This window comes from Hemitrygon akajei, chromosome 1, assembly GCF_048418815.1.
Source record: "Hemitrygon akajei chromosome 1, sHemAka1.3, whole genome shotgun sequence".
Taxonomy (NCBI): domain Eukaryota; kingdom Metazoa; phylum Chordata; class Chondrichthyes; order Myliobatiformes; family Dasyatidae; genus Hemitrygon; species Hemitrygon akajei.
The window spans coordinates 214,906,233-214,918,948 of NC_133124.1; the positions used below are offsets into that span (position 1 = coordinate 214,906,233).

At 42.1% G+C, this 12,716-nt stretch overlaps 1 protein-coding gene across 3 annotated transcripts in view; it reads left to right on the forward strand.

Annotated features, from left to right (window-relative positions):
- The window catches only part of LOC140735460 (prosaposin-like), a 112,717-nt gene that overhangs the window by 89,202 nt on the left and 10,799 nt on the right, over positions 1-12,716 (forward strand). For all 3 annotated transcript variants that reach the window (XM_073060570.1, XM_073060577.1, XM_073060561.1), the window contains one exon: positions 9,764-9,912. In XM_073060570.1, the coding sequence (XP_072916671.1) occupies positions 9,764-9,912 (149 nt within the window). The remainder of the gene's footprint in view (positions 1-9,763; positions 9,913-12,716) is intronic.

Consider the following 12,716-nt stretch of genomic DNA (forward strand, 5'->3'; position numbering starts at 1 on the left):
ACTTTTTTTTTTAGAAGTGACGATAGTAGTTTGCTTATCAGTTATCTTGTTGCTGCTTCCCATTCCCCAGTTTCTCACTCTAGCTCCTTGCAGTTCACAGGGCATCAGTCCCTACTCTTCATTTAGTATTAAAGCGGCAGATTGTCATTCTGCCAAAGGAAAATAAAAGCTGCATTCACTTTTATCTCAATGTGGCCTAACAATAGAGGGAGTTGTTGGGTTGAGATTAAATACATATATAAATCCTTACTATTACCATGCTATGATTTTTTAAAACTGCCCACCCTTAAAGTTTTGGCGGTTGAGATCATATTCGAGTGTGGATTTAGTTTACCATTTCTGCATTTATTACTTTAGATTCCTTTACCTTGCAATGTATCTGATTGCCTTTGGAATGTCTTTTCTACAACTTCTCTGGTGATATGGCAGAACTTTATTCCAGTAGTCCACATTAAACTATTTATCTAGTCACCTGTGCAGGCAGAGTTTCATTGGTACGCCATCTTTTATTGAAGAATATGATTTTCTGGTGTACCCCAAGCAGAGCAGAGGTCATCGATTTGGCTGATAGTAGAACTATGCAAGTAATCTATTTGTAGGTAATTACAGAAGGCAAAAGCAGATGCTAGAAACCTAAGCAGATAATTTTGATAACATACCATATATCAGGAAGCACCTGTATTGGAGAGAGATGGAGTTTAGGTGGCTGAAGTTACCATAACTAGGTAAAATTATAGACAATAGGTGCTGAAGTAGACCATTCGGCCCTTTGAGCCTGCACCGCCATTCTGAGATCATGGCTGATCATCTACTATCAATACCCGGTTCCTGCCTTGTCCCCATATCCCTTGATTCCCCTATCCATAAGATACCTATCTAGCTCCTTCTTGAAAGCATCCAGAGAATTGGCCTCCACTGCCTTCTGAGGCAGTGCATTCCACACCCCCACAACTCTCTGGGAGAAGAAGTTTTTCCTTAACTCTGTCCTAAATGACCTACTCCTTATTCTTAAACCATGCCCTCTGGTACTGGACTCTCCCAGCATCTGGAACATATTTCCTGCCTCTATCTTGTCCAATCCCTTAATAATCTTATATGTTTCAATCAGATCCCCTCTCAATCTCCTTAATTCCAGCGTGTACAAGCCCAGTCTCTCTAACCTCTCTGCGTAAGACAGTCCGGACATCCCAGGAATTAACCTTGTGAATCTACGCTGCACTTCCTCTACAGCCAGGATGTCCTTCCTTAACCCAGGAGACCAAAACTGTGCACAATACTCCAGGTGTGGTCTCACCAGGGCCCTGTACAAATACAAAAGGATTTCCTTGCTCTTGTACTCAATTCCCTTTGTAATAAAGGCCAACATTCCATTAGCCTTCTTCACTGCCTGCTGCACTTGCTCATTCACCTTCAGTGACTGATGAACAAGGACTCCTAGATCTTTGTATTTCTCCCTTACCTAACTCTACACCGTTCAGATAATAATCTGCCTTCCTGTTCTTACTCCCAAAGTGGATAACCTCACACTTATTCACATTAAACGTCATCTGCCAAGTATCTGCCCACTCACCCAGCCTATCCAAGTCACCCTGAATTCTCCTAACATCCTCATCACATGTCACACTGCCACCCAGCTTAGTATCATCAGCAAACTTGCTGATGTTATTCTCAATGCCTTCATTTAAATCGTTGATGTAAATCGTAAACAGCTGTGGTCCCAATACCGAGCCCTGTGGCACCCCACTCGTCACCACCTGCCATTCCGAGAAACACCCATTCACCACTACCCTTTGCTTTCTATCTGCCAACCAGTTTTCTATCCATGTCAATATCTTTCCCCCCCCCCCCCCACCAATGCCATGAGCTCTAATTTTACCCACCAATCTCCTATGTGGGACCTTATCAAATGCCTTCTGAAAATCGAGGTACACTACATCCACTGGATCTCCCCCGTCTAACTTCCTGGTTACATCCTCGAAAAACTCCAACAGATTAGTCAAGCATGATTTACCCCTGGTAAATCCATGCTGGCTCGGCCCAATCCTATCACTGCTATCTAGATATGCCACTATTTCATCCTTAATAATGGACTTTAGCATCTTCCCCACCACCGATGTCAGGCTGACAGGTCAATAGTTCTCTGTTTTCTCCCTCCCTCCTTTCTTAAAAAGTGGGATAACATTAGCCATTCTCCAATCCTCAGGAACTGATCCTGAATCTAAGGAACATTGGAAAATGATTACCAATGCATCCACAATTTCCAGAGCCACCTCCTTTAGTACCCCAGGATGCAGACCATCTGGACCTGGGGATTTGTCAGCCTTCAGTCCCATCAGCTACTCATCACCATTTCCTTCCTAATGTCAATCTGTTTCATTTCCTCTGTTACCCTATGTCCTTGGCCCATCCACACATCTGGGAGACATCTTGTGTCTTCTCTAGTGAAGACAGATCTAAAGTACTTATTAAATTCTTCTGCCATTTCTCTGTTTCCCATGACAATTTCACCCAACTCATTCTTCAAGGGCCCAACATTGTTCTTAACTATCTTCTTTCTCTTCACATACCAAAAAAAAAGCTTTTGCTATCCTCCTTTATATTCCTGGCTAGCTTGCGTTGGTACCTCATTTTTTCTCCCCGTATTGCCTTTTTAGTTAAGTTCTGTTGTTCCTTAAAAATTTCCCAATCATCTGTCTTCCCACTCACCTTAGCTCTGTCATACTTTTTTTTTTAATGCTATGCAATCTCTGACTTCCTTTGTCAACCACTGTGGCCCCTTTTTCCCCTGTTGAATCCTTCCTTCTCCAGGGGATGAACTAATTTTGCACCTTGTGCATTATTCCCAAGAATACCTGCCATTGCTGTTCCACTGTCTTTTCTGCTAGGATATCCGTCCATTTAACTTTGGCCAGCTTCTCCCTCATGACTCCATAGTCTCCTTTGTTCAACTGCAACATTAACACCTCCGATCTGCCCTTATCCTTCTCAAATTAATAAATTAATTTGGTTTTGGGTGATGGAGAATGTTTGTGAGGAGATGGAACCTCTCATTTCCATCCACTTCCATCCACCTTCATCCCACCTTAAGATGGCTGGAGGTCCCTTTGTTTCTTTCTCAAACTGAAACCAGTCTACCTCCATCTCCTAAGAACTTCTATTTTAACTCCACTCACTTCCTCTAAATCAGCGGTTCAATGATAGGAATCTGGGTACCCTGGTTTCAGTTGGCAACCACAATCTCACGTCCTTAAAATTCTGGTACATCAAGAACATTTGCTTTCACTGTTTTATTACCTTTTGCTTCTGACTCCCTTCCACCCGAACTTGCCCTTGCTTGTTCCATTTTTGACTCTACCATCAAACACATAAACAAGCATGGTGCTTTTTAAGTCTGGCAGAATTACCTCTACTTTGCTGAGGCCAGGCGGCAACTCTCAGACCCTTCTTACTTCTTGAAAAGGACCCCATGCAGGAGCATCAGGCCATTGACCCTGCACCATCAACAACCTCTGACTCTAGGAGATAGATATATAATATCCATTGCTACCAATTTCATAGATCCCTTGCCCCAGTACTTCCTACCCAGAATCTACAAAGCTGACTGCCTGAAGAGTCCCATTGTCTCTTCCTGCTCTTGCCCCACTGAACTCGTGTCCACATACCTCAGCTCAATTTTAAACATGCCCCCCCCCCCCCCCACCATTGTTTCAGTCCCTTCCCATACTTTTAGTTTCTGGCTCTTTGCCCCCTTTCTTTCCAGTCCTCATCAAAAGTTTCTCTCTGAAATGTCAATTATTTATTGCGCTCCATTGATGCTGCTAAGTTCCTCCAACATTGTGTGTTTCCTCTGCTTCTGTCTCCAGTCATGGTGATTGATTAGTGCCTGGTTATTCACAGCTGTTCTTGACTGTACCTCCTTTGAGGTTGATTCCATTTAATTTACAGGCACACACTCACAGGGTGTAAATGCCAGGAAATTCAGATCTTTTTCAACATGCATTCCTCCTAGTTTTATCTGTCATATTTATTCTATGATGTAACTTCCACTCCAGTGTTTTACAACGTCTTCCTTGTTACCTGAGATGATGGGATTTGCGATCACATTTGCTCTATTTGTCATCCTCCTGCTTGGATCCCATCTCCAGCCATACTGAACAAGGACGGGATTCCTTGTCCTTGACTTCCATCTAGCAGTCTCCACATTCAGTGGATCACTCTTTGAAAACTTCTGACACTCCAGTATGATGCCACCACACTTTCCCCGCCTTTCCTTTCATGATTCCAAAATGATCCCTCTGCACTACCTTGATCCTTTATTCCATCGCTCCCAATGCCAGTAATTCCCCACACCACACCTGCCCATCCTGTCGCCTAGGGATATAACTGATCCTTTCAGCTGAAACTGCACTTTGCATGTACATTTTACCTTGTTCTAAAACATTTGCTGTTGACATTGTGGTCACCAGAAGAGTGGGTAAACCAAATAAGTTGGGTCAAGCACTTCCCTCTGGGTGCTACCTATGGGTAGTTCAGGAGTCTGAAACACAAGATGTGGGATTACTAGGAAACGGAAGTTAAAAACTGGGAGGCTCTGTCCAGTTAGCTTAACATTATGTAGTTAGAGAATGGTTAAGAGCACAGAGGGCCATTTGGCCCATCTTTTCCTTTCTGACTTTACCAGAGCAACTCCCTTGTTTCACCTGTCTAGCCAAAGTATGTTTTAATATCAACTTTATCCCTCAGTATCCATGTGCAAACCACTACTTTTGCCTCCAAAAATATTCTATAGGCATGCAGTACCTATATGCATTTACAACTCTTCTGCAGCTAACTTTTTCTTATGCTCCCTTTACAGTTTACATTTCCATTCCAACTATTTTGTAATTCACCTGCTTCCCGTTAGTGGCAATTCTCATGCTCAATTATTTTTTGCAGTAATTTCCTCTGTCTCTTTTGTCAGTTGAGGGACTCAGAATCTGTTCTGTTTTGTCCCTCGCACGACTGTAGCTCGTCTAAACCTGAACTGTCTCTTCCAGAAAGGCAGCCCACTGTTCTTCTAAGTTTTACCCCAAGTCAGGCATTAGTTTTGATGAGAACCAGTTCCACTCAATCTATTGAAATTAATTGTTTTCCAATGTTTTTACTTTGGATTGCTCCTTTTCTAATAGATAACTTTAAACTCATGATGTTTTCTTCACTGTCTCCAAGATGCTCCCCAACTAGAGCTTACTACCCCTCATTCCAATGATTCCTCCTGCCTCATTGAACTAGGAACATATCACTCGAGAAAATTATCCTGAATACTTCACCAAGTGCTTAATATTTATCTACTAGTTCATAACATGTACTTTTATTATTTTTCTATCTACTACACAGTTTTCACTATTACCTGTAATAGCTCTGTATGATGTTCCTTCTCTCCAATCAGCCAGCCATAGAAATATGGCATAAATACAGCATAAACAGAGTCTGTGGTATCCATTAACCACCCATGTGCACTAATTCTAATCTATTTTCTTATTCTCACTACTCCCTCATCAATTTCCTCTAGATTCTACCATTCATCTACATGTTAGGGTTAATTTGCAATGGACATTTAACTTAACAACCTGCACACCTTGTGATGTGACAGGAAACTGGTGGGGGGGGGGGGAACCAGCGATCTTGATACATCACCTAATTTTGGGGTCCTTGCAGGTGGAGTGACAAAGGCCCACGAGCCGATTCTTAGATTGAGGGGCTTGTTGTGAAGGTAGGGAGGAAGTTGGGCCTCCGGAGCTTAGAAATACAGATCAAGACAAGGGGCTTTGGAAAGATAATGCTGAAGAGTTCAATCAATGGTGGAGTCTCTACCTCAAAACTAAAATGAAGAGTTTCTCCCTCCTTCCTCTAAAGTTGTGAATCTTGAGTTTTCTCTACTCCAGTGAGCTTCAAAGACAGAGTCATTCAGAACTCAGCTGTATTCTTAGATTACAGGGCATTGAGATATAGCAAGAAAGTCGAGGAGAGTCTGAGATTGTCAGTTGACATCTTACTGTTCAATCTCACAGGTCTGCCTCTCCATCTCCTCTTGTCTTCTGGTCAATATTACCTCAAAATATCCTGCAGCCACTGCACTCGAGGAGCTGAAATATGATCTTACCACTTCACATGAGGAAGTGGCTTGAATCTACTGAACTTTACTGTGTTTTTTATAGGCCGCCCAATAGTAACAGGGATATCAAGGAGCAGATAGGGAAACAGATCCTGGAAAAGTGTAATAATAACAGAGTTATCCTGATGGGAGATTTTAATTCCCCAAATATCTATTGGTATCTCCCTAGAGCAAGGGGTTTAGATGGGGTGGGGTTTGTTAGGTGTGTTCAGGAAGGTTTCTTGATATAATCTGTAGGTAAGCCTACAAGAGGAGAGACTGTACTTGATCTGGTATTGGGAAATGAACCTGGTCAGGTGTCAGATTTCTCAGTGGGAGAGCATTTTGGAGATAATTCTATCTCCTTTACAATAGCATTGGAGAGCGATAGGAATAGACAAGTTAGAAAAGCTTTTAATTGGAGTAAGGGGAATTTTGAGACCATTAGGCAGGAAATTAGAAGCTTAAATTGGGAACAGATGTTCTCAGGGAAAAGTACAGAAGAAATGTGGCAAATGTTCAGGGAATATTTGTGTGGAGTTCTACATAGGTAAGTTCCAATGAGACAGGAAAGTTATGGTAGGGTACAGGAACCATGGTGTATGAAGTCTGTAATAAATCTAGTCAAGAAGAAAAGAAAAACTTACAAAAGGTTCAGAGAGCCAGGTAATGTTAGAGATCTAGAAGAGTATAAGGCTAATAGGAGGGAGCTTAAGGAAATTAGGAGAGCCAAAAGGGGCCATGAGAAGGCCTTGGCAGGCAGGATTAAGGAAAACCCCAAGGCATTCTACAAGTATGTGAAAAGCAAGAGGATGTCTTGAAAGAATAGGATCTATTAAGTGTGACAGTGGGAAAATGTGTTTGGAACCAGAGGAAATAGCAGAGGTACTTAATGAACACTTTACCTCCGTATTCACTATGGAAAAGGATCTTGGTGATTATATTGCTGACTTGCAGCAGACTGAAAAGCTTGAGCATGTAGATATTAAGAAAGAGAATGTGCTGGAGCTTTTTGAAAGCATCAAGTTGGATAAGTTGCCGGGACTGGATGAAATGTACCCCAAGCTACCGTGGGAGATGGAGGAGGAGATTGCTGAGCCTCTGGCGATGATCTTTGCATCATCAATGGGGATGGGAAAGGTTCCATAGGATTGGAGGGTTGCAGATGTTGTTCCTTTATTCAAGAAAGGGAGTAGAGATAGCCCAGGAAATTACAGACTAGCGAGTCTTACTTCAGTCGTTGGTAAGTTGATGGAGAAGATCCTGAGAGGCAGGATTTAATGAGATTTGGAAAGGTATAATATGATTAGGAATAGTCAGCATGGCTTTGTCAAGGGCAGGTCCAGCCTTATGAACCTGATTGCATTTTTTGAGGATGTGACTAAACACATTGATGAAGAAAGAGCAGTAGATGTAGTGTATATGGATTTCAACAAGGCATTTGATCAAGTACCCCATGCAAGGCTTATTGAGAAAGTAAAGAGGCATGGGATCCAAGGGGACATTGCTTTGTGGATCCAGAACTGGCTTGCCCACAGCAGGCAAAGAGTGGTTGTAAATGGGTCATATTCTGCATGGAGGGCAGTCACCAGTGGCGTGCCTCAGGGATCTGTTCTGGGACCCTTGCTCTTTGTGATTTTTATAAATGACCTGGATGAAGAAGTGGAGGGATGGGTTATTAAGGTTGGAGGTGTTATGGATAGTGTGGAGGACTGTCAGAGGTTACAGCGGGACATTGATAGGATGCAGAACTGGGCTGAGAAGTGGCAGATGGAGTTCAACTCAGCTAAGTGTGAAGTGGTTCATTTTGGTAGGTCAAATATGATGGCAGAATATAGTATTAATGGTAAGACTCTTGGCCGTTTGGGGGATCTTGGGGTCCGAGTCCATAGCGCATTCAAAGCAGCTGCGCAGGTTGACTCTGTGGTTAATAAGGCATACGGTGTATTGCTTTCATTAATCGTGGAATTGAATTTAGTAGCTGAGAGGTAATGTAGCTATACAAGACCCTGGTCAGACCCCACTTGGAGTACTGTGCTCAGTTCTGGTCGCCTCACTGCAGTAAGGATGTGGAAGCCATAGAAAGGGTGCAGAGGAGATTTACAAGGATGTTTCCTGGATTGGGGAGCATGCCTTATGAGAATAGGTTGAGTGAACTCGGTCTTTTCTCCTTGGAGCGACGGAAGGTGAGAGGTGACCTGATAGAGGTGTATAAGATGATGAGAAGCATTGATCGTGTGGATAGTCAGAGGCTTTTCCCCAGGGCTGAAATGATTGCCAACAAGAGGACACAGGTTTAAGATGCTGGGGAGTAGGTAGAGAGGAGTTGTTAGGGGCAAGTCTTTTACTCAAGAGTGGTGAGTGCATGGAATGGGCTGTTGGCATCGGTGAATACAATAGGGTCTTTTAAGAGACTTTTCGATAGATACATGGAGCTTAGAAAAATACAGGGCTATGGGTAAACCTAGTAATTTCTAGGGCAGGGACACATTCGGCACAACTTTGTGGGCCGAAGGGCATGTATTGTGCTGTAGGTTTTCCATGTTTCTATGTAGTACATGGCCACGGTAAAGGAGAAATGGCTGTTCATCTTGTGCTTCTTTAATACAAATATGGAGCTGTAAGGAGAAATATACAATTTCCATCAGACCAGAAAATTAACCAGATTGACTTGTTTCTGCACCTTCTGTACTTACACAATTAAAGGCTTGATATGCTGTAACAGGTAGCTAGCCTCCTGACTCACTAAAATATTTCTACATGGCCGAAGTCAGGAGTTTGATGGAATTCTTGCCTCTTTAATTCCAACAACGTTCAGCCTATTTGTAGGTTGCTGGGATTGTGCGTCAACAAGGAGTGAAGCTAAAGATCAGTAGATTCAGATTCTGAGGGATATGGGTGGGTGGCTAAATTGTTGAGATGGAAATCATGAAGGTATTGAATGCTGAGTTAAACGTCGACTCAATACCTCTTACTTCAGTTATAGACTGTTCTGGAGGAACTAAAAAGGCATTTAATTATTGGATATTGCTGAAAAGAAAGGGGAAAATAAAGGAAGGATGGTAGAATTTATGAATAAGAAATTATGGGTATTTTGACCTAATGGCTTCCTTCGGTTCCACAATATTGGGCAGCACAGTAGCATAGCTGTTATTGTAACGCTTTACAGTGTCAGTTGTAAGATCAAGGTTCGCTGTTTCCCGCTGGTGTTTCAATTTCCATTTCAAAGGTGTACAATTTTAAATTATGAGCATGCTATGTTGGCACTGGAGACATGGTGACTCTTGCAGCCTGCAATCTCAACACAATGCATTTCACTGTATTTACATTAAAGTGTGACATTCACACCATCAGGTTGGAGGTTACCCAGACAGAATGGAGTGTTGCTCTAGCTTAATAGCAGTAGAAAAGGCCCTGGCTGACACGTTGGAATAGGAAGTCAAATTCCAAGATCAAGAATTCCAAAAGTTCACCACACTAGTTTTTTTCCCTCTAGTTTTCTATCTCTCCACAAAAGGATCATCAGTAAAGTGAAATTTTATAGTTCTCCATTATTGCAGTCATACATTATAAAGATCATTGTTACGTTGACAAAATCTGTAGCCTAATACAAATCTCTCCACAATCCAGAGCAAATGTATGAACTGCAGGATAGCATATCCTGTGATACATGTGAGAACATGGTGCATCATCTCAGACTGGCTCAGAAGAATGGTTCAGAAGTAGACACACTGCTGGAGAAAAGCTGCAAGTCCTTGTCTGGAACCCAACGTTCTCTGGTGAGTTCATGGGGATGTGAAAGTGTACGTTTGGGCTCCAACAGCAATGATGCCAGAAATTCATCTTGTTGCAGAATTTCACTAAAATAATTTGTTTTTAAAAGTGTCCAGCAAATGTTCAAACACCTCCAGATTCTGCCCTTCCAGGGCAAGGACATTTTAGGTCATGACTGGTGGAGATGCGGGTTTGGTAGATGCATGTGTGACACTCATGTTAAGAGTAAGTCAGCACATTGAAATGTCTGGTTACATTTTCCAAAGTATATTGGTTCAGCAAGAAATCATGGATGGAAGATCCACCCTAGCATCTCCAAGGCTCTCACAAGCCAGTCTTCCGATGCTTTAGTTTACTCTATTTATGATATCAAGCTACAGCTGATAACACGGAATATAGAAAAGGCTTTCAAATTAGACAACATCCCACCAGTTGAACTGAAAGCCTGTTCACCTTAACTAGCTGTATGCCAAGCCCCATTTCCATTATTAACTACTATTGTGGACAATTGCCCAGGAAGTTCTTTTAATAAAAAGGAAAGAAAACCCAATCTAATTGCTGCCCAGTAGGTTAACTCTTGAGTCCTCCACAGAGTCTCAGAAGAAGAATTCAACAGCATTTTTCAGCAACATTCAGATTGGGTTTCACAAGGACTTCACAACCCAAAACTCAGCCTTGTCCAGGGAGCTGAATTCAAAACAATCTTCTATTGTTTGACTATTAGGCATAGCAGAATGAGGCCATTCAGCCTGTTGCATCTGTTCCAACATTCGATCATGGCTAATTTAATTTCCCTCTGAACCCCATACTCTTCCACCTGTAACCTTTGACCTAACGATGCCACACAGTGGCTGGCAGGATGATCTCTCCTGGGTTGTGAATTGATGTAGTGGGGATTGGAAAAGCCAGCAAAGATGTATCAGTAATTCCCAAACCTTCACTGCAGTCTCCATACCTCTTCCAGAAGCATTTAACCAGGATGCGAAGACACCACCATCATGAGGTCAGAAGGATACTTGCTGAAGGTGGGCAATGTCTAAATTTATAAGGAACTGCCAAAACCAATGATGCAGTCTGTGCATTAATGACAATGCAAATATTCCCTTCTTCCATGAGATGCACTTCAGTTACGCATCTTCAGTTAACTACTGTGACAGCACCACCCAAACCTGTATCTCCACTGACCTAGGAGGCCAAGGTGCCTGAGAATATCTGGCTTGGAAATACTGCCAGTCCTTCATTGTTAGTGTCTTTGAACACCCTGCCCAACTACATTGTGGGAGTACTGTCCTAAAATCAAATCAGCCATGATCAAATAGATTCAATTAGCCGAATGCCCTAATTCTGTTCTGGTCTTACGGTCTTGCCAGAGGAATGTTAGCACTTAAAAATAGGAACAGGCAGTAAGTGTTAACCTTGCATCCACTCCCTGATTATAGAAAATATTTGTGCAACAGATTAAAATTAATACAATAATGGAGAAGGAAGCAAAAGTAAGTTGGGAGTCTCGAAACGGAAACAGGCAACTGTGGCAAAGGACAGTGATTACCAGGTACACTCATGTTGCAACTGAACAAAAAAAGTGGAAGTGAAGAAAGGAACTGAAATTATGTTCAAGGTTCAATTAAAACAAGAAATATTTAACCACTTCCATAAATACAGTCAATATATTTGCATAGTACTTCTTCCTTGCTGCAAATTCCAACTGCTCTTGTCTAAACCTTCACTTGGGTATCTACAGTATCAAACAAATTCTATATTGTCATTTTTAACTGGATCCTTGAAGTCCAGTGAATTGTCTGGTAGGTTTCCATTATCATTTAACTAAGCTGTAGCAACATCATCTATTTCCACCCCTCACTTTCTCCTGGCTTGGTCGGTCCCACCGAAGATTTGGTGGGGTTGTGAACAGCGTAGGGGATTGTTGTAGCTTGCAACGGGACATTGACAGAATGCAGATCTAAGCGGACAAGTCGCAGATGGAATTCAACCCAGAACTGCAAAATAATTTACTTTGGAAGAATGAATTTGAACACAGGATTCTTGATAGTGTGGAGGAACAGAGGGATCTTTGGGCTCATGTCCACAAATCCCTCGAAGGTGCTGAGCAAGATAGGATGGTTAAGGTGTATGGTATTGGCTTTCATCAGTCAGAGGATTAAGTTCAAGAGCTGTGAGGTAATATTGCAGCTCTAGACCACACTTGGGAGTATTGGCTTCAGGTTTTAGAGTTACAGTCATAGAAAAGTACAGCACCGAAACAAGCCATGCCAAAACCATTTAAGCTCCTGACTCCCATCAACCTGCACCAGGACCATACCCTTACCATCCATGTACCTGTCCAACTTTGCTTAAATGTTGAAATCTAGCTCGCATGCACCACTTGTACTGGCACCTTATTCTAAACCCTTACGACCCTCTGAGTAAAGTTTCCCCTCATGTTCCCTTTAAACTTTTCATCTTTCAACCTTAACCCATGATTCTAGTTGTATTTTATATACCTCTATCAAATCTCCTCTCAACATTCTACGTTTCAAGGAATGAAGTCCTAACCTATTCAATCTTAGTAACTCGGGTCCTCCAGACTGCAACATTCTTGTAAATTTCTCTGTACTCTTTCAACCTTATTTACATCTTTCTTATAGGTAGGTAACCAAAACTGCACACAATACTCCAAATTAGGCCTCACCAACATTTTTTACAACTTCAACATAACATCTCATCTCCTATATTCAATACATTAATTTATGAAGGCCAATGTGCCAAAAGCTTTCTTTACAACCCTGTCTACCTCAGACACCACTTTCAA